The 21,118-nt window shown below is 40.9% G+C and overlaps 2 protein-coding genes across 3 annotated transcripts in view; both read left to right on the forward strand.

The window, feature by feature from the left end:
• The window catches only part of LOC139004173 (cation channel sperm-associated auxiliary subunit beta-like), a 104,450-nt gene extending 87,113 nt beyond the window's left edge, over positions 1-17,337 (forward strand). The window contains exon 27 of the mRNA XM_070407328.1: positions 17,099-17,337. Coding sequence (XP_070263429.1) covers positions 17,099-17,337 — 239 coding nt within the window. The remainder of the gene's footprint in view (positions 1-17,098) is intronic.
• A 283-nt stretch (positions 17,338-17,620) lies between these two features.
• The window catches only part of LOC139009467 (serine/threonine-protein phosphatase 4 regulatory subunit 3A), a 37,595-nt gene continuing 34,097 nt past the window's right edge, over positions 17,621-21,118 (forward strand). The window contains exon 1 of one of the 2 annotated variants that reach the window (XM_070413759.1): positions 17,621-18,429. In XM_070413759.1, the coding sequence (XP_070269860.1) occupies positions 18,288-18,429 (142 nt within the window). In that variant the 5' untranslated portion in view covers positions 17,621-18,287. The remainder of the gene's footprint in view (positions 18,430-21,118) is intronic. The other variant, XM_070413763.1, reaches the window with a different exon arrangement.

Consider the following 21,118-nt stretch of genomic DNA (forward strand, 5'->3'; position numbering starts at 1 on the left):
GAATAGTAAATGTAAAGGAAAGAAGGATTTAAACTCAATGGAATTAGCAAAGAGTTTGGGTAGGGGAAAGGACTTGACCTATCTATAATTACAGGGAATGGTGTGCCTGTGGGGTGGGTCTTGAATAAGAAGAAGGAAGGGTATTGACACGTGGGAAGAATAAGTTATTGTTGTCATCATTTTTGCCTTTTCCCTATGGTATTTTTTCAGATTATGGTTAGGTTTTGAATAATGTTTGGGTCTTGCTAACTTTCCTAGAAATAAAGAGTCTCATAGGTTGATAAGCCCTCCCATTCAGGGTAATGCTGACCGTCATCGTGGCCCTCGTGCTCATTTTTATCAAAATATGTCCCTTCCCACCACTTCATACAGACCAAAAGAGTAGTGCTTAACACCCGATGTATTTACTTTTTAACATTTTCTTTAAACAGGTGCCATTAAGATTGGAAACCTTTTTTGTTCCATGATGTGTTCTTTGTTAAAGAAAACTGATGGTGTTACCTGATTGATATTCCAAGAGAGAAAAAAAATCAGTCACAGTACAGGTAAAAATAATTTGTGTTACTTCTCTTATAAGTAGGTTATAGTTTAAATGTTAATTATATATATATTGAAATTTATTTTTGACTAAACTATTTTGAACCAAACTTTGAAGTTAATAATTGGTTTTAATCACTTTGCAATGTTAAACTTAAAAAATTTCAGTCTAGCCCAGTTGGTATGGCTCAGTGGTTGAACATCGACCTATGAACCAGCAGGTCCTGGTTCAATTCCTGGTCAGGGCACATGCCTGCGGTTGTGGGCTCAATCCCCATAAGGGGGTGTGCAGGAGGCAGCCGATGAATGATTCTCTCTCATCATTGATGTTTCTATCTCTCTCTCTCCCTCTCCCTTCCTCTCTAAAATCAATAAAAAATATGTATTTTAAATTATTTCAGACTAAATACTTTCAATCTTCTAAAAAAGTGTCATGTAACCCAAGTTCCTGGTACTATAAATATTTCAATTTGTTCTCAAAAGTTGTTTAATTCAGTATCTCCATATGGATCAATGAAGAGATTAACTTCAGAGAAAAATTTTTATTAAGAGGAGTAAAATTAAATAATCTTTCAAATGATTAAGGCAATGATGCCACTGAGCCATGCCGGCCGGGCATGATGGTAGTTTTAGAAGTTTAGTTATAAAGGAACAATAGGGAACAAAAAACTTTGGATGTAAAGTATTTAACTTGTCAATTTTTTTTCAGAATGAAAGGCAAGGTAGCGAAGAAGAGTAATATGGAATCTGTCGCTTGAGGAAATAATCATTTGTAGTTATTGAAGTTCTGAGACATACAGGATGTTAAGATTATAAAATAAAGTCTAATGAGACTTGGCAAAGATTGAAAACATAAGAATGTCTAGTATTAATGAGAACAGCTGTTTGAATGTAGATTGGTAGAATCTGACAGGATGGTAATTTGGCAATATACTTATAATCTTTGGATATATTCATACCATTTGTCTCAATCGTTCTGCTTCCATGAATTTATTCCAATGAAACAAACTTAACTAACCACTAAGAATTAGGGGGAAGCAGGACTGATATCCAGAAATTTAAACAACCACTGTGGCCTAGAACTAACCACTGTGGCATAGGACCAACCACTCAGCATGAACACCTTCCTAATCAGAAGAGTCACTGTTTATAAAAAAAACACATTTTTTATACTAACACATACATATGAGCCAAATGTCAGCCTGTATATGAGGATGTTCCCCTACAGGATTGCTTAGAATAGTAATAATTAGAAACCACTTAAATGTACAATAATAGGAAATTGCTTAAATTAGTGTTGATACATCCATATGGTAGAATACAATAAAGTCAGGTTTTCAAGGGAATGACATAATACACTTAATGCAGAGTTAAAGAATAAAGTAATTATAAAATGCTATGCACGCTATGATCCAAATATACAGTACAATCCAACTTTTATTTAAAACATACGAATTGAGAAAACAGACTGCAAAATTACCAGCGGTTATATGCAGGGTAAGAGAATAACAGCTGTTTCCAATTTTTTTAAGTTTGGTAAATTTTTACAACAAACTTGCACTAATTTTACAAAAGACAAATGTATTTAACAATATTATGAGAAGAGATATTTTTCATATTTTGTGTTTTCTCTAGGGAACTAGGCTTTATTTGGAGACATTGATGATGAAAAAATTATGGTGATTCCTGGGTAGTTTCCTTATTACTGGAATTAGGGATAAGCAGAAAGCTCTGGTATTTGCCACATGCCTAAGAGAGTGTCAGTTGCAAAGACTTGATCCTTATGTGACTTTAGATGTCAAATTGCCTTAAATGGTTGGTTCATTCCAGCAAATGCCAGCATTGGATTGAAAAGACTCTTCTACAGAACGAAGTGGTCTTAGTATATTGATCTGTGGTCATTTCAGGATTTTATCTTTAAAACCATCCCAGCTGGTAAAGGTAAGCTTGATATGTGGACTCAAGCTTTCACACCTACCCCAACATTATTCAAAAAGTCTGTTTACTATGTTTACTAGATGCACAACAAAATCTGGTTGATTTTAGGTTAGTTTTAGCAGGTATACTAGTAATTCCTTACAAGAGCACATTTTTCTTATTCTCTTGAATTTTCAAAATTCTTTCATCTAAAAGTGCTAGTATTATTTTCATACATAGGTGACTTTTTAAAAACAGCTTTATTGAAATAGAATTTATATACCAAAAAAATTTGACCTGTTTAAAGCATATGGTTCAATAATTTTTAGCATATTTTGAGAGTTGGGCAACCATCACCATGATCTAAGTTTAGAATATATCATCACCTCAAAAAGAAACTTTATACCCAATAGCAGCCAATCCCCATTCTGTACTTTAAGCCCTATACAACCACTAATCTATCTTCTGTCTCTACAGAGTTGCTTTTTCTGGACATTTCACATACATTGAGTCACACAGGATGTGACGTTTTGAGACTTGCTTCTTTCACTTAGCATAATGTTTTAAAGTTTCATTTCTTTTTATTGTCCAACTAGAGCAGTGATGGCGAACCTTTTGAGCTCGGCTTGTCAGCATTTTGAAAAACCCTAACTTAACTCTGGTGCCATGTCACATATAGAAATTTTTTGATATTTGCAACCATAGTAAAACAAAGACTTATATTTTTGATATTTATTTTATATATTTAAATGCCATTTAACAAAGAAAAATCAACCAAAAAAATGAGTTCGCGTGTCACCTCTGACACGTGTGTCATAGGTTCACCATCACTGAACTAGAGGCCCAGTGCACAAAATTCGTGCACAGGTGCAGTCCCTAGGCCTGGCCGGCGATTGAAGCATGGCAGTGACTCCACTGCCAGCACCACGTCACTGACACCCACCATGTTGTGAGCCATCCCCTAGTGGTCAGCACACATCATAGCGAGCAGTCAGACTCCCAGTCTCCCTGTTGAACTCCTGGTCAAGGGGATAATTTGCATATTAGGCTTTTATTATATAGGATCCTATTCTATTATTTTGGATAATACCACATTTTGTTTATCCATTTGTCAGTTGATGGATATTTGGGTTGTTTCAACCTTTATGCTATTATGAATAATGCTGCTATAAACATTCACATCCAAGTCTTTGTGTGGATATATGCTTTCATTTCTCTTGCATGGAATTGCTGAGTCATATAGTAACTTTCGATTTAACATTTGAGGACCTGCCAAATTGTTTTTTCGAAGCGGTTGCACTGTTTGTACATTCTCACCAACAATGCTAAGGGTTTCGATTTCCCTACATCCCTACCAACACTATCTATTGTCTGTCTTTTTATTGTAGACATCTTAGTGGGTGTAAAGTGGTATCTCAGTGGTAATTTTCATTTGCATTTGCCTAATGATTATGATGTTGAGAGTCTTTTCATGTGCTTTTTAACTGCTTATATAACCTTTAAGAAGATGTCTATTTGTTGAAAAGACTATTCTTTCACAGTTGATTTTTAATACTAAAATTTATTAGATATGTCTGTATGATAAAAAATGTAAACTTTTCGATGACTTAAAATATATAGGAAGGAATAAAGAAGAGAAAAAAATCCATATTGCTACTACCTAAAGACAACTACTTTTAACTGTTAAAATATGCAGTATGTGCATATACTGTATATATTTAATTTAGCTTACATGGTATTGTGCTATAAATTTTATTGTTTCTTTGTGTACATCTAGTCCATTGCTTCTAACTAGTGCATAGTAATTCGTATTATAAATACACATTTAGCACATTTTACCCATTTCCTTAATTATAAAACCTAGATTGCCTCCTATTTCCATGACCACGAACATCGCCACCACAACAAGCATCCCAGTACGTGTCACCTGAAGGGCATGAGTGGAAATTCTCCTGATATATATACCTAGAGGTAAACAAGCTGGATCAAAGAGTACTCACATTTTTAATTTCATTAAGTATCTCAAACTATTGTTTCTAGAATGTCCTTACCAGTTTCTATTTTCATCAAAACTGCAAGAGTTCTCATGTATCCCATCTTATTCAACATTTAGTAACATGCATCTTTTATATTTTTGTCTTCTGGTGCATACAACATGGTGTCTATTGTCTCAAAATATATCTCCTGATTACTAATAAGAGTGAGCCTTCTTCATACACTTGTCAGCTATTCAGGCTTCCCTCTGTTTATCGTCTACTGCCAAATTTTCTTTTGAATGAAATTATTTCTTTCCTCAGTAATTTGCTTTAGCGCCTTACGTATTGAGTGGTTTACATTGTTTTGACCATAACTGACAAGAGGAAATATATTTCATAGCACAACCAACACATACACTTTATATAATACATTAATATATTTACATAAAGACTAATAATATACTATATTATTAATTATAGTATATGTTGATATCAACCATATAAAATTATTATATTATATATGTTAATATGTATTAATATGCTATATATGCACATGTAAATATATATTTCCAACCAATATACAGTTGATGTGGACATGTCTATTTTTATTTATTTATTTATTTATTTATTTATTTTTATTGATTTCAGAGAGGAAAGAAGAGAGAGATAGAGATAGAAACATCAATGATGAGAGAGAAGCATTGATTGGCTGCCTCCTGCACGCCCCCTACTGAGGATCGAGCCCACTACCCAGGCATGTAATGTGCCCATGACAGGAATCAAACCCAGGACCCTTCAGTCCACAGGCCGGTGCTCCATCCACTGAGCCAAACCAGCTAGGGCCAGACATGTCTATTTTTAAATTTACATTTTTATTTACATAATATAAACAAAAGGTTGATGAGTATATTCACCTAATACTTGTTATGCACTATTCTATTCTACACTCTTTTATTTTTGTTTTTACCTTTTTTTTTACTTTCTTTTTTTAAATGCGGATTGCAATCCACTAAGTTGAACGGTCCTCTGTTCAACCAATCGAAGTGTAATATGCTAATGATATGCTAAGCCCACTCAACCGCTTATATGATGTGCACTGACCACCATGGGGCAGACACTCTGATAGTTAGGTTAGCTTGCTGCTGGGGTCTGGCCCATCAGGACTGATCAAGATGGGCCGGTCACGCCCTGGAGCCCTCCCGCAGTCCCTCCCCAGCTGGCCAACCTCCTGCATCCTTCCCCAGCCCTGATCATGCACCGGTGGCGTCCCTCGGCCTGGCCTGAGCCCTCTCACAATATGGGACCCCTCGGGGGATGTCAGAAAGCCGGTTTCAGCCCGATCCGCCAGGCCAGGCCAGGGACCCACTGGTGCATGAATTCGTGCACCGGGCCTCTAGTTGCTAATAAATATGAATGTATTGAATAAGACCTTAGCAGGCCTTAAGAATATAAATTGGATCAGATTTGAATCCCCTGTACTCCAGCAAGAGTAAGGCATCCTCATTGGCCTGGCAGCAAATATTTTACAAAGAGATCATCAATGTTGAGAGGAGAGTGAGGACCAAGGACCATCATGGCCAATGGCAAGACTTTGGGCCAAGTTAGGTGAGTTCCACAGAGTTTGGCTACTTTAAGTGAAAGAGCACCATTGGCCCATTCTATTTTTTGAGAATTGAGGATGGGAAGGACTGTGCAGTTTTTTTAAGAGTGGAAGTGCTCACTGACTATTCTGAATAACCTTAGCAAGAAAGTGAGTTCCTCCATCACTAGAGAGGAGCAAAGGGCTTTCCCTAGTAGGAAAGTTCCTTCAAGCAGCAGCTTAGCTAGAATTGTGGCAGTAGCCTATATGCAGGGAAAAGCTTTCAAGCATTCATTTTAGAATGCAGACTGTGGATAGAACCTATTTGTTTCCACGAGACTTTGGGAGTTTATCACATTCGTTCGCCAGTGGAGAAAGGGACCGAAAAGAGCTGGCTGTCATCCTTGCTCCAATTTTATATTTTTACCAGGATGATGTTCCTGGCAGATGGGACATATTGAGGGACAATGCGAGTGCCTAAGTGTCCCCGCCAATATGTATGGAGGAGACCTTTAAGATTTTCTCTATCATGATGTGTGTAATCTTATGGAGACTGTGGACCAACCTGGCAACTTCTCCCTATAAATAGGAGGGAAGTACCTGAGACACTGGGTCAAAAATGAGGATAAAGTACCAAAAGGCCGATGTGTGGCAGGCTGGCACGGCCATGGCATACTCAGCCCCAGATTGGGCGCCTTATGTGCCACGTCAGCTCAGCCAGGTTCAGTGAGCCCAAGTAGGGGTGGTGAAGGATTAGAAAAGACAGACAAGAGAAGAAAGCTGGGCCTCAGTGGGACGCTGCCCTCTCGGATGGAGAGACAGTGCCACAGACTACAAGCCATGTCTTTATTTTATAGCCAGATTCCACGAGGCAAAGTAAGGGCGTGGTCAAAATGTTTACAACATTCTCATGGGTTTTGATCCTACTCAATTACATGCATCTGAACTCTATCAAGCCCACATCACTCAGGCACGTGGGGCCACGTGTTCGGACCATAGGTTCAAGCTTACAACTACAGTGGGGCCTTGACTTACGAATTTAATTCGTTCTGTTACGGAGCTCATAACTCAAATTACTCGTATGTCAAATCAAAAAGTGAACAAGTGAGACACGTGATGCTGGTCTCATGTTGTGGCGTTCACTGTGACGTTCGCTGCGCCAACTAGGGATGGGGCATCTGAAGCTGGCTCGTAACCCGAATTTTAGCTCGCAACTCAAAGCAAAATCTCGAAAAACTCATTAGTCGGGACACTCGTAAGTCAAGGCCCCACTGTATAGCTGTTGGCTATAATTGTGCTGGGAGGGCTCTGCCCTCCAAGCTGGGACTTGCACGTGGCCACAAGAGGACTGTGTCTTCTCATTAGTCCGAGGCTTGAACCTGTCCAAACACTGTAGCCGCTCTCCACACCGATGGCTTGTTGTGATCTCAAGAAAGGATGCCTAACACATGTTCTTCCCTTTCATGTTTAACAAGGGAAAGGGGTAGTGGGGTCTCACTTCGCATCCTGGAGAAATAAGTCAGGGCCTCGGTAAACCCCTGCGGCATGACAGTCCGTGCATAGTGTTGATTAGTACAAGTGAAGGCAAAGCGGTATTGTGAGTTGGGGTGATAAAAGCAGAACATAAGTCAATGGCTATGAAGTGAGTGGTATGTGAGACTGAGGCCAAAATGGTGTGAGGTTAGGAACTAGAGGACAACTGGGTTTGACTTTTCTTGTTCACAAGCCTTACACTGGCCAGCATCCCCTGGCAGTAGCTTTACTGGGAGGATGGAGGGACTAAGAGCCCCTTGTCAAGGAGGCGTGAAATTACGGGTTGAAAACTGGAGGGCTTCTGCTTTTAGAGTATATTGTGGAGCCCCGCCTGGGTAGCTCGATTGGTTAGAGTGTCGTCCCCATACACCAAGGTTTTAGGTACCATCCCTGGTCAGGGCACATAGAAGAATCAAAGTGTAACAACAAATCGATGTCTCTCTCTCTCTCTCTCTCAAATCAATAAATAAACATTTAAAAAATATATTTTAAAAATATAATCCCAAAGTTATTTGAACATTTGCACAGAAAAAAGTGAAAACTGCCCAGTTCTTTTATAAAGTTTTTATAACTTTAATAACAAAAATGAGCAAGTTTACTTTTGAAAATAGATGCAAAAATTTCAAGTAAAATATTGGTAAAGACAACACAGCTGTGCATAAAAAAGTACATAATCAAATAGTATATTTCAGGAATACATGGATAATTCAGGATCAGGACGCTATTTCATTACAATCGCATCAACAAGTTAAAAGAGAAAAATTAACTGATCGTATTTAATCCTTAATAAGCATCTGATAAAGTTTGGCAGTTCTTTATTGGATGGAATAGTTATGGAGAAAGCAATGGCAAATTACATCTTTAAATAGTAAAACACCAAAGCCACATCAATGAAAATCAGGAACATAAATAAACATTTGTGGAACAAAGGTACTAAAGTCCCCTCCATGGAGCCCTTCTAGAATGTAGGCATCATGCATTCAGGACATTGCAATTTTCAGTGTTTGCAACTAAGTCAGAATTTTTAATCTAGCGTGTGGCCAGATATAGTAGTGGGGCTCCAGTTTCTGGCCTCTGCTCTAGAATTTTGCCACTGAGAAAAATGTTAACTTTTTAAAAACATTGTTGTTTTTCTTATTATCTTATCAGGTGAACATTAATAGTTGTTCTTAGTTCCACAACAGCTGCTGTTTGTTGTGTTGTATGTACCATTTGTTCAAGTGTTAGTTGGAATTCCCAATGTGCTTAAAATAAAAGTTAAAAAAAAATTATTTGGATGATACGGATAGCTACACAGTGGAAATCATCACTTCTAGTAAACTCCACCACCTGGCAACATGCCTGCCTGGTACACCACAGTTCGATATATATTTTTTTAAGATTATTAATCATTTTATAAAGAAAAAAATGGCCTTGGTAAAGATTTTGAATTACTTTCCTCTAATTCTTAGTATTAGCTCATTTTTCTATTGTTCTTAGCAAAAGGAAAACAGATAGATGGATGAATTAACTAACAAAAAAATTAAGAAACTTTGAAAGTGATATAAATCACACAACCTAAGAAATTTTTATTCTTTTTTTTAAGTCTGCTGAATTTTTGGAACCTAATTTTCTGGCAGATATACCACACACACAAAAATTTTTTTAAAATATATTTTATTGATTTTTTACAGAGAGGAAGGGAGAGAGAGATAGAGAGTTAGAAACATCGATGAGAGAGAAACATCGACCAGCTGCCTCCTGCACATCTCCCACTGGGGATGTGCCCGCAACCCAGGTACATGCCCTTGACCGGAATCGAATCTGGGACCTTTCAGTCCGCAGGCTGACGCTCTATCCACTGAGCCAAACCGGTTTTGGCCACACAAAATTTTTTTAACTGTTCTGCTTCCTCGTCTAAAATGTTGTTATCCGTCTTGGTAGCAAGGCACTTTGATTCTTCTAAGAATACAGTGGGGCCTTGACTTACGAGTGTCCCAACTAACGAGTTTTTTGAGATACGAGCAGATTTTTTGCTTTGAGTTGCGAGCTGAAATTCGGGTAGCCAGCTTCAGATACCCGACCGCTAGTTGGCGCAGCGAACGTCACAGTGAACGCCACAACATCAGCCCAGCATCACGTGTCTCACTCGTTCACTTTTTGATTTGACATACGAGTAATTTGAGTTATGAGCTCCGTTACAGAACGAATTAAACTCGTAAGTCAAGGCCCCACTGTAGTCCAGAATTTAAGGTCTACAGGGGCCGGGCATCAGTCGGGAAGCAGGACAAGTGGGACCTGTCAGGCGTGGCACGGGCTCTGTAAAGTGCCTGCTGGGAATCGCCAGCCGTTGTTGTTCTGTGGGAATGTGAGCAGTGTGGCCAGATCTCCCAATCCCTCAAGAGAAGTCAGAAATCCATTTTGATGTAAAATTTCTCAGTGTTTAAACTACACAGGCAAACTGAATAGGGCAGTGAGCTGGATTTGACCGTCAGACCAGTGCTTTGCAACCTCTAATGTGCAGATGAGAAGGTTCTCCTGGTAAGGGATGTGAGAGGTGAGGCACACAGAAATCAGAAGTATGTTGGTTATTAAATTTTAAGTGACAATAGTGGCCCGGTAGTTCATTGGGCCTTCAACTCTGTTCTTCATCCCCTTCTCCTCATTTAGAAACATAAAGGTATTCTCAACTTCAAATCTGTAGTTTATCGAATGAGCCAACACTCTTTTAATGTTTTTTTTTTCTTTTTAATGAAGCTCATTGGGGTGAGCTTGGTTAATAAAATTACATCGGTTTCAAGTGTACAATTCTGTGATACATCATCTGCATACTGCATTGTGTGCCCACCGCCGAGCTTTTTTTTTCTATTGTTTAATGTTTTAAAACTCAAGAAGTGAATGCCATTATGAATTTTCAAAAAGCTGACTCCTGAATTCAAAGAGAATGTTTGTTGCACGTCCTGGGTCAGGAACTAGCAGAGGGTATTGGGGGATGACCATTCTAGTGAGGAACATCTCCACCTTCTGGCACAGATAGGAAATGCAACAGAAAACAGTATAGGGAGCCACTAGATGTGACACGCTCAAATATTGAAATCTTGAAATCCTTTGAAAATTAGTATAACATTGCAATTGCTTCTCTCTCTCTCTCTCTCTCTCTCTCTCTCTCTCTCTCTCTCTCTCTCCCTTTCCCTTGCAATTTCAGTATGTATACATTTTGACTAAGTGCTTTCATAAAAAGTCCTGAGAATGGACACACTGATATTTGAGTCACTGGCGATCCATAATAAAGGACGGTCCTCAATGTATTCTGAATGGATATCCCGTTCTCCTGAGAGTAATCATTGCTCGCATTTCGGAGGTAACATGCCCAATTCCATGCAGCTTTATTTATTTTTGTACAGAAGACATAGTGCACATGTAATCACTCTTTTTGGTACTTGGTTGTAAAAGGAGGATATAGCAGTCGTGGTTTAAGGGGCACTGAGGGAAGGTGGGAGAATGAAAAAGTATAAAGAATAACTTGGACACTTTATAATCTGACCTAGAGCAGCCCTGATCATGTCAATTGTTTCTTGGGGTTTGTTTGGTTGGTTTTTTTGTTGTTTGTTTGTTTGTTTTTAGATTCCACATATAAGTGAAATCCCACGGTATTTGTTTTTCTGTGTCTGACTTATTTCATTTGTCCATCCATGCTTTTGCAAATGGCAGGATTTTATTCTTTGTTATGTCTGAGTAATAGTCCATTGTATATATGCACCACTTCTTCATCCATTCGTCTATCAATAGATACTTAGGTTGCTTCCATATCTCAACTATTGTAAATAATGCTGCAACAAACATAGAGATGCATATGTCTTTTCGAATTCATGTTTTGGGTTTCTTATGAAAAAACACTCAGAAGTGAAATAAATGAATCCTTCTTTCTCTCTTGTTATAACCCTTGTTTTAAAGTCAATTTTGTCTGATAGAAGTATTGCTACCCCAGCTTTTTTTAAATTTCCATTTGCATAAAATGTCTTTTTCTATCCCTTTACTTTCAGTCTGTGTGTCTTGATCTGAAGTGGGTCTCATGTAGGTGGCATAGGTATGGGTTTTGTGTTCTTATCCATATAGCCACTCTATGTCTTGATTGGAGCATTTCATCCATTTACATGTAAAGTAGTTATTAATACTGATGTAGTTAATGCCATTTTAGTCATATTTTTTTTCCTTCTTCATCTTCTTAAAGAAGGCCTTTTAACATTTCTTGTAATACTGGTGTTGAGGTGCTGAGTTCCTTTAGCTTTTTCTTGTCTAATCATATTTTTATTAAGAGTGCTTCCTAGCCCTAGCTGGTTTGGTTTAGTGGATAGAGCGTTGACCTGCGGACTGAAGAGTCCTAGGTTCAATTCCAATCAAGGGCACATGCCTGGGTTTCGGGCTCGATCTCCAGTAGGGGGCATGCAGGAGGCAACCAATCAATGATTCTCTCTCATCACTGATGTTTCTATCTCTCTCTCTCCCTCTCCTTTCCTCTCTGAAATCAATAAAAAAAATTTTTTTTAAAAGAGTGCTTCTTAGATATTGTTAGGCTAATTGTTGAAAACTGTAACAAATAAAGTTCCAGTCATATTTTCACGGAAGACTTACAGGATATGAAATTGTGAAAACCCCTTTAGCCTTTGAAGCATCATATCCCCAGAGAATGTGAAGTGTGTAAACCTTAGAAAGAATCTTACATATAAATTAAGTTCTTCTTCAGAAGTTACAATATTTCCAAAGAATCTTTCCAGGGAGTTTTTTTTCTTAAGTAAATTAACTGTAAAATTTTAAATTAAATATCAACATTTTTGAGTATTCAAATAGTTGCAGAACATAAGTTTTTATCATTCGTAGGCTACTAAAAAGAATGGCAACTTCTGAACATATTTGTTCACTATGTATTTATTGGGCTTTTCATTTAAGACTACCAGTGGATTAGTAATTGCGTATTACTATGACATGTAATTGACACTACAAAATGACATGTTGGCGGTACTTAATAAGTAATTTATAAAATGATGTTTATAAACTGGATTCTATGTAATATTAGCAGTTAATTAATGTTTAACATTCAATTTCTGGTAAGTCAATATTCTATTTGACCATATGATTTGCTAATGTTTAAAACTCAATATTCTTTTTCCAAAAAAAAGAATAATTTTCCTTTTTCATTATCAAGAGTCATAAAGATATCCTTACAGTCAAGTATTTTATATTGAACTTTCTCTTCGTTAGTTGGCATTAAATGTAGTTCGATTATGATATTTTCTCAGAATTCAGCATTACTAGTATTTGTCTTGGTTGCATGATGTTCTCACCTGCATTTTTTGTATAAACAATTGTTTTGAACTTGAAAAGCATCTATAGTTATATTGAAACCTTGCATTTTGTTTCCAGACATTCTGTTCCTTTAAGGGACTGGAATAGGGTTGTACACTGAGACTAATGGCTTCAATATGATCAAAACACTGCTGGTAATAAATGTAAGTAAACTGATTCAATTACATTAGTAATGTAAATATTAGGCTACTCTAATTTAGTTCCTTTTCTTTGAGATACTTAAAACCCTTTATGACTATTAATATAAAGACTTTTTAAAATTCTATTTTTTGATTTTAGAGAGAGAAGAGGGAGGGAGGGAGGGAGGGAGGGGAGGGGAGAGAGAGAGAGAGAGAGATGGATTTGTTGTTCCACTTATTTATGCTTTCAATAGTTGCTTCTTGAATGCACCCTGACTGGGGATCAACCCACAACCTTGGTATATTGGGACAACACTCTAACCAACTGAGCTACCCAGCAAGGACCTAGAGAAAGACTGCTTAAGACTTTCAACTTAACTAGACAGAAAACAATGCTAATATTCAAATTGGTTTCCTAATGACTCTTAATCATCCTAAGATATTATCCTAAGAGTAGCTATATTTAATTTTATTTCCATCATATCACCTGTAATAAGGTCAGTGGTGGCCCTTGAAAACACAGATCCATGTCCTACTTCCTGGAACCTCTGAATGTTATCTTATTGGGGGGAAGGAGGGAGGCCTTTAAGTTAGTGATTTTGAGATGGGGAGGCTGTTCTGGATTATTTGAATGAGCCTTTAAAAGCCATCACAATTGTTCTTATAAAAGAAAGGCAGAGGCAGGTTTGAGAGACACACAGAAGACACAGACGAGGAGGAAGCAATGTGACCATGTCAGCAGAGACTGGAGTGATGCAGCCACAAGCCAAGACCACCTGCATCCACTAGCTAAAAAAGGCCAGGAACAGATTCTCTCCCCTGGAGCCTCTGGAGGGAGTGCAACTCAGCTGACACCTCGATTTCCGACTTCTGGCCTCCGGAACTGTAAGAAGTGGATTTCTGTTGCTCTAAGCCAGCTGTGGGCAAACTACAGCCTGAGGGCCGGATTCAGCCCATTTGAAATGAATAACACTAAAAAAAAAAAGACCGTACCCTTTTATGTAATGATGTTTACTTTGAATTTATATTAGTTCACACAAACACTCCATCCATGCTTTTGTTCCGGCCCTCCGGTCCAGTTTAAGAACCCATTGTGGCCCTCGAGTCAAAAAGTTTGCCCACCCCTGCTAAGCCATGCAGTTTGTGGTAATTTGTTACTGCAGCTCAAAGAAAGGAATTAGATAATTATACCCATAATCAGCATCTGGTTGGTGTAATACAGGTAGTTAAATACACGCATAACTATTCTCACTGACCAAAACATCTTTCATCCCATTTACAAGAGCCATTTCTTAGAATGTAGGATGTAGAACATTTTCAAGAACGACATAGATGGGATTTAGTTTTGTATTTTAATAAACTTTCTGCCAAAACCGGTTTGGCTCAGTGGATAGAGCGTCGGCCTGCGGACTGAAAGGTCCCAGGTTCGATTCCGGTCAAGGGCATGTACCTGGGTTGCAGGCATATCCCCAGTAGGAGATGTGCAGGAGGCAGCTGATCGATGTTTCTAACTCTCTATCTCTCTCCCTTCCTCTCTGTGAAAAATCAATAAAATATATTTAAAAAATAAATAAATAAACTTTCTTCTGATATGCTCCTTAGGTTTTATAGAACTCATTCCTTAAGTAGATACCATGACTGTTTGAAATAAATTTTTGAGCACAGTCTACATCTCAAACTTCTGACACATTTCATTTGGGAAATATAGATCAGATCTATTAAACCAACCTCACAGGGACTGTATAGATATTTTATAATATTAGACTTTTATATGTCTGTGTTTTACATGTGTCTTTGAAATTTTTGCTTAAACTTGTTTTTAGCAGTGTCAGCTCCTGCCCAAGTTCTCAGCCTGCTGCTGACCTGCCCTATGTATTTCAGATTTGCTTAGCCGAACCCTACTATTATATAAGCAACTCCTCGAAATCTTTCTCTGTACAAATATATCCTACTGGTTGTTTCTCTAATAGGACCCTGACTAATACAACTCAACTGTTTTTTAAGATCATATTAAACAGTTCATTTAAACATAATATTTTTTAAAAATTTAAATTCTTTATTGAGTATTACATATGTCTCCCTTTTCCCCCATTGACCTCTCCCCGGCCATTCCCACCCCCCAGCACATGCCCTCACCCCCTTACTGTGTCCACGGGGTTTGCTCCTATACATGCATACAAGTACTTTCATAATTAATATTTCTTTTAACATATATAATTTTAAATATTTTTTTATTCAACAAATAATCCCTGATATTCAATTTACTTTAAAAGTACATTATAAGAAACATGATTTTCCCACAAATTATTTCAGGTTTGGTTTGGGGATCAAATAAGCAATAACGTGAGTACATTTAACAATGTCTTTCTGTGTCAAAGCGGACAAAATTATTGCCATGTCTTGATGCTTGAAATGATTGCATTTTACTTTTTATAACAAAAAACAATTACTTTGTTTTTTATAATTTCCCAGGATTTTTTAAAAATAAACTTTATTTTCCATCCACCTTCTTTCTGTTCTGAGTTTGTGGAAGAACAGCTCAGGACCACTCTGGTTGTTCCTACCCGTTCAGTGGCCTGAGCAGTGGGGGCTGCAGACCAGTCTTCCTGGCAGGCTGAGCGCTCCAGTCTCCGGTAGGAAACTGAACGGGCACCGAGGGCACCTGCGCCCTCAGACCTGTCTGTGCCCTCAGGCTGGGCAGCAGCCAACGCAGGAGCGGGAGCGGTCCATTCACCCTGAAGCTCCTCCTCGGTCACAGCCTTTTCAGCATCCGCCTGCTCTTCCCCTTCAATCTCTTCAGGATCTCTGTCTAATTTTCACGTTGTTTGTAAATGATGGAACTCTCAAGCTGCCTTCTCAAACACTTCTTTGTAGTTGACACGCTGGGGGAGGAAGAGCTCAGGCCTCCTTCTGAAGACATGGTTAGAACTCAAGCGAAGCTGCAAGTTTGATGTGAAATTCCTGTTAGTGTTCACCACCTGTCGCCCTGAGGGTAGACATAGCCACGTGTGGCTACTGAGCACTTGAAATGCGGCCAGAGGAACTGAATTCTAAACTACACTTAGTTTTAATTAAATTTTAAATTAAAAAAAATTGGTGCTGTAGTTGATTCCGTTTGGGAAACATTTTAAGTATGTTTGAAATAACGAGCACGTGAATATTTTTTGATGGCAAATTTAATTAAATCTAAATACAGATCAGGTATTTCCAATGAAAAGTTAGCATCCAAATAGAAACTTACACCAAGGGTAATAAACACATTGCATTTTAAACTTAGTACACACACACAAAAAAATGTAAAATGTCTCATTATTTATTTATTAATGTTTTTAAGAGCTTGCACTCAAGAAAATTGTTAAAATAAATGCCAGCAGTTTCTTTATCCTTTTACAAAGTGGCTACTATAAATTTAAAATGACATATACGGCTCGCATCTTATTTCTAGTGGACACCCGTGATCTAGACAGCCTGGCAAACGGGAAAAGCCCCTCACATGGTGCCTATTACTTGCAGGAAAGGAAAAATCAGAATGTTATTTCTTATGAAGATTAACCGTGCTTAACCTGTAACTTTGAGAATTACTTATCCTGACTCCTCAGTATCACGTTTTACTCTTGTTAGTCCCACAAGTTCTTTTTGCAACATGGACGGCTAGGAAATAACTGTGCTGATAAAGGATAATGAAATGGAGGTAGCAGCTGAATTGCAAGGTGAGGTTTCACACTAGTCACTTTCTGGTTTTTAATCCTCACCCAGGATATCCTTCCCAGTGATTTTTTGAGTAGAAAGGGGAAGGAGGGACTAGAGGAGAGAGACAGACAGACAGACATGGATGTGAGACACGTCCGTTGCCTGTCTCCCCTGCACCCAGGTACGTGCCCTCGACCGGAACCGAACACGCGACCCTTCCGTCCGTGGGCCCACGCGCTGTAACCACTGAACACACCGGCCAGGGCAAGACTAGTCACTTTCTGGACTTGGTCCCAGGCCGAGAAAATGTCCCCAGTTTCTACACTCGCAACACCAGCGAGTGCCCCACACAGCTCCCAAAGCCACTGGCTGTCCTCTCTGCCCAAACCTGTGGCCTTTCCCAGGAGGTCCCCAACCGCCTCGAGTTCGAGAGGCTCCGGGTCCCCAGCCCAGCCCCAAAGGCGGCCGGGAAAAGACAGTCGTAGAAGCGGGCGCGCCGCCGCGACCCCAGGTGGAGTACCGCGGGCTGCACCGCGAGCCGCCGAGTCCCCGACAACCGAGCTCGCTGAGGGCCCAGAACACGAGCGCCACCGCCCGGCAGGAGGCGGGTCCACCACCCCGCCGAATCCGCGAGCCGGGCTGATGACGAACACAGGGCGCGACGCACGCAGACGGATCGACGCACGCACGCACGCACACGCCGCCCCGCGCTCGCACGACGGTGCGTGCAGGGAGCGCGAGGAAGCCCGGCCGTCACCGGCGCGACCAGCGTTCCCCCACCTCCGCACCCTGTGCTGCCGCCGCCTCCGCCCCTCGGCGCCCGCCTCCCGCCTCCGTCCGAGGCCTTCGAGGCAGCGAGGCTCCCGGCCTCGCTCCTGTCTCTTTAAATGGTGGGGTCAGCGGGCCGCCCCTGCAGCTGCTGCCTGGGTGGCCCCGCGCGCCGCTATTGAGGGGCGAACCAAGATGGCGGCGGCTTTGGCTCTGTGAGGAAGACGGAAGAGGCGGTGGCAGCGGCGGAGGAAAGAGGTTTCCAATAGCCTGGGGCGCTCGGCTCCTGGGGGCTCTCGGCGTCTCCCGCGCAGGGGAAGCAGCTGCGGCAGGGGCAGGCGCCTGTCGGCGTGGGACACTCGAAGCAGGAGAGCGGAGCGGAGCCGCCGGCTGCGGTGGCAGGGCCAGGTATAAGGAAGGAAAACATGGCGGCGGCCGCCTGAGGAGGCGGCGGCGGCGGCGGCGCGGGAAGCGGCTTCGCGGACGACATGGTGGAAGCGGGAGCAGGGCAGTGACCGGCGCTCCGAGTTGGCACCGCGGCCGGGCGGGAGGCTGCGAAGCGCTGCGCGCCCCCCTCGGGACGGCCGGGCTGGCCGGGGCTGGACAATAGCGCCGAGGCCCCGGAGGCGAGGAAAGGCGGGGGCCCACAGCTCTGCCCGGGAGCGGGCCATGCGGGCGGCTGCGCGGCCCCGCAGCGGCCTGTGGCGGCAGTGAAGCCGGGGAGCCCTCCGCTTGCGGGCGTCTTTCCGCCTCGGCTCCCGCCTCCCCGGCCCCTCTTCCTGGGCGACTCCGGCGGGGCCTCTGCCCCGGCCCCTGGGCGGCACGATGACCGATACCAGGCGGCGGGTGAAGGTTTACACGCTCAACGAGGACCGGCAGTGGGACGACCGGGGCACCGGGCACGTGTCGTCCGGCTACGTGGAGCGGCTGAAGGGCATGTCCCTGCTCGTCAGGGCCGAGAGCGACGGTGAGTGACCCCCCTGCGCGGCGGGACCCGCCTCCCGGGTCCCTTTTGGGCTGGTGGCCCGCTTCCTACGAGGACGGAGGGGGCGCCCGCCGCCTCGGGAGAGGGCGGGCCGCCGGTCCCCCGGCCCCGGCGCTGCTCGGAGAGCGCTGGAAGCATTCTTGCTCCCGGCGCCCGGCGGCACCTGCGGGTACGAGCGGGGCCCGGCGGGTTCGGGCTGTGCCGCGCCCCCGAGGAGTGAGGGGAGGTCGGAGCCGGACCGGGAGTCGGGCCGTGCGGTTCTTGTGCGCGACAGTGACCTTGAGAAAGGCCCGGATCCATCCGACCTGCCGCCGCAGCTCACCGGTCTGCGAAGCCGGCCCGCACCTCCGTTCGGAGCCGGGGAGTTCTCCGCCGTTTCCCTCTTTGGAGAACACTTCGCTCCGCTTTTTTTTTTTTCCTTTTAAAGCACTTCTGCTGCATCTTTCTGATCCTGTTGCAGGCTGGCTACACTGTTCCACGGTTCAGACACCTCTACACAGAGGAAAAATGCTGCTTTGCTGTGAGAAAGTAGAGGCGGATTCCGCACTGTTAGTTTTCCTTTTCATTAGCAGTGCGGAATTTCGTGTGTGGTTTCACTGTGTAAAGGTCTTGCAAGTTTGGAATCATTCGATGCCAGCTGTTTTGATTGCTTAAAGGTATATTCGTTATTTGGTTCGGTTAACAGGTGGGGGAAAGTTGGCAGATAATCTTTAAAACCGTTCGAATCTGCCCTATGCTTCAAATATTTGGAAACAGCCCTCAAGGTTCAAAGACCAAGTTGTTAAAAAAAAATAAAGGTTTCACCTTTTTAAAGACTTTCTTTTGTGATTGCCAATTCCCTCTGTGGCCTACGGTGAATTTCACTTAAAGACAATGTTCATGTCAGGTAAAACTATTTTCAAATTGCTTTTTAAATTTTTTTTCCTTTTTATTGAATTTGCTGGGGTGACACTATTAACAAAATTATACAAGTTTCAGGTGCAAGACTTTTAATTGGACTCTCTATCCAGAATTCCACTTACATAAAAAACAAACTCACCCTTGTATAATTGAAGATTCTAGGAACATTGATTTTCAATTTGAATGGAAGAATGGTAATTTGGAGTATATTGCCAACAGGTTAGCTAGCTTAATATGGCTACCAAAAATAACTTAAAACTGGAGAAAAATTATTTCCTTTTGATGGCATTTTAAAGGGTTTTGAATGCATCGGGTATATTTTTTTCTGAGGACTATTAAAATATAAGTTTTTATGTCAAGTGTTATTGTATGACTATTAACCTCTACATTTTGGGATACTTGGAAAATTTTTTACATAGTAAATTGGAAGGCATGGGCTTTGTTTGTAGGTTCAGTTAACTTTTGAGATGAAAGCATGAGTAGATTTGCCATTAAGATTCTGAAATCTTATAACTGAGACAAAATCCTGTTTCACATCATGTATTTAGTTGGACTCAAAGTCTTTTCTTTAAACTGTTTTTAAGCATTAAATCTCAAAGTCATAAATGTCTTCTATGTATGGGGAATCATACTCTTTTAACATAATAATACGGGAATCCCTCCCTTCCCCCTCATTTTTATTTTCACTACTTTAGAAATAGCCCCAAACCTCCTTCCCTCCCTTTGGAAGGTTTGGGATCCAGCAATAAGGCTGGTTGAATGGCTGAAACAATGGACTTAACGTATTTCATCTCTTTCCCTATTAGAGAAAAATTAACTGATGTACAGTTGTTAAATTTACATTGTAAAGAAAACTAAATCCAAAGAGTGGATTTAGAAAATTGTAAATATTTGTGAAATATTGTTGTAATCTTTAATTTGATTAGTAATCAGGGTTTTTTTCTAACAGGAAAATTGCAAATAGGAATAACCAATTTTTTTTGAGTGCCTACTATGTGCCAAAGACTCTTTATTGGTATCCTCTGGTATAGGACGTATTATTAGCTGAATTTTGCAGATAGGAAAACTGAGGTTTAGAGAGGTTTCTTAACAATTTAGTTAGGAAGCAAGGTCAGTGTTCAAACTGAGTTTGATTGAGATATCTAGTCTGTGACTTAAAACTAGTATCAATTATTTTATTATCATTAATTGTTCAGTCTTAAATTCCCATATTGTCTACTTGCATTTGCTGCTTTATGCTTAGATTCAGACTTATCTCAAAGAAAATGAAAAAAAAATTTAGCCTTGAAGATTTTAAAATTATAGTTTATCTATCTTCAAGCCACACATGGGAGTTTTTGTATTGACTGCTAGTTGGGGTTATCGCTTATTGTGTGCTTTCCTCATTCTCCATTTAAGATCATTGAGAAGTTTCTTTTTATTGTGATGAATAAAATAGAAAGTATTTACGATCTTCAATACAATGAGTCATTTATCTTGTTAGAGTAGCTTAGACACTCATCTGAAAATCAGGAGTGCAATTTCTGAATGGAAATACTCTTGCCTCCCAATTACAGGGCACATCTGTCTGGGTAAGTATGCTCTTTCCCCATGAAGCTGAGTGGCTTGGCTAATCTGTAGCCCATTTTACCTTGGAAAGGATAGATGTCCCAACAAGCCACTGAGCCCATTTTCTGCATTGCATCCTTATTCAATAGGTTCCTGTTGGCAAGAGATAGTAGGAACATGTATTTTTCTTTAATAAGATAGTTTACCTCATTTCATAAAGTAT

This window comes from Myotis yumanensis, unplaced genomic scaffold, assembly GCF_028538775.1.
Source record: "Myotis yumanensis isolate MYYU_CA2020_CCGP unplaced genomic scaffold, mMyoYum1.0.hap1 SCAF_1, whole genome shotgun sequence".
In the NCBI taxonomy this organism is placed as follows: Eukaryota; Metazoa; Chordata; class Mammalia; order Chiroptera; family Vespertilionidae; genus Myotis; species Myotis yumanensis.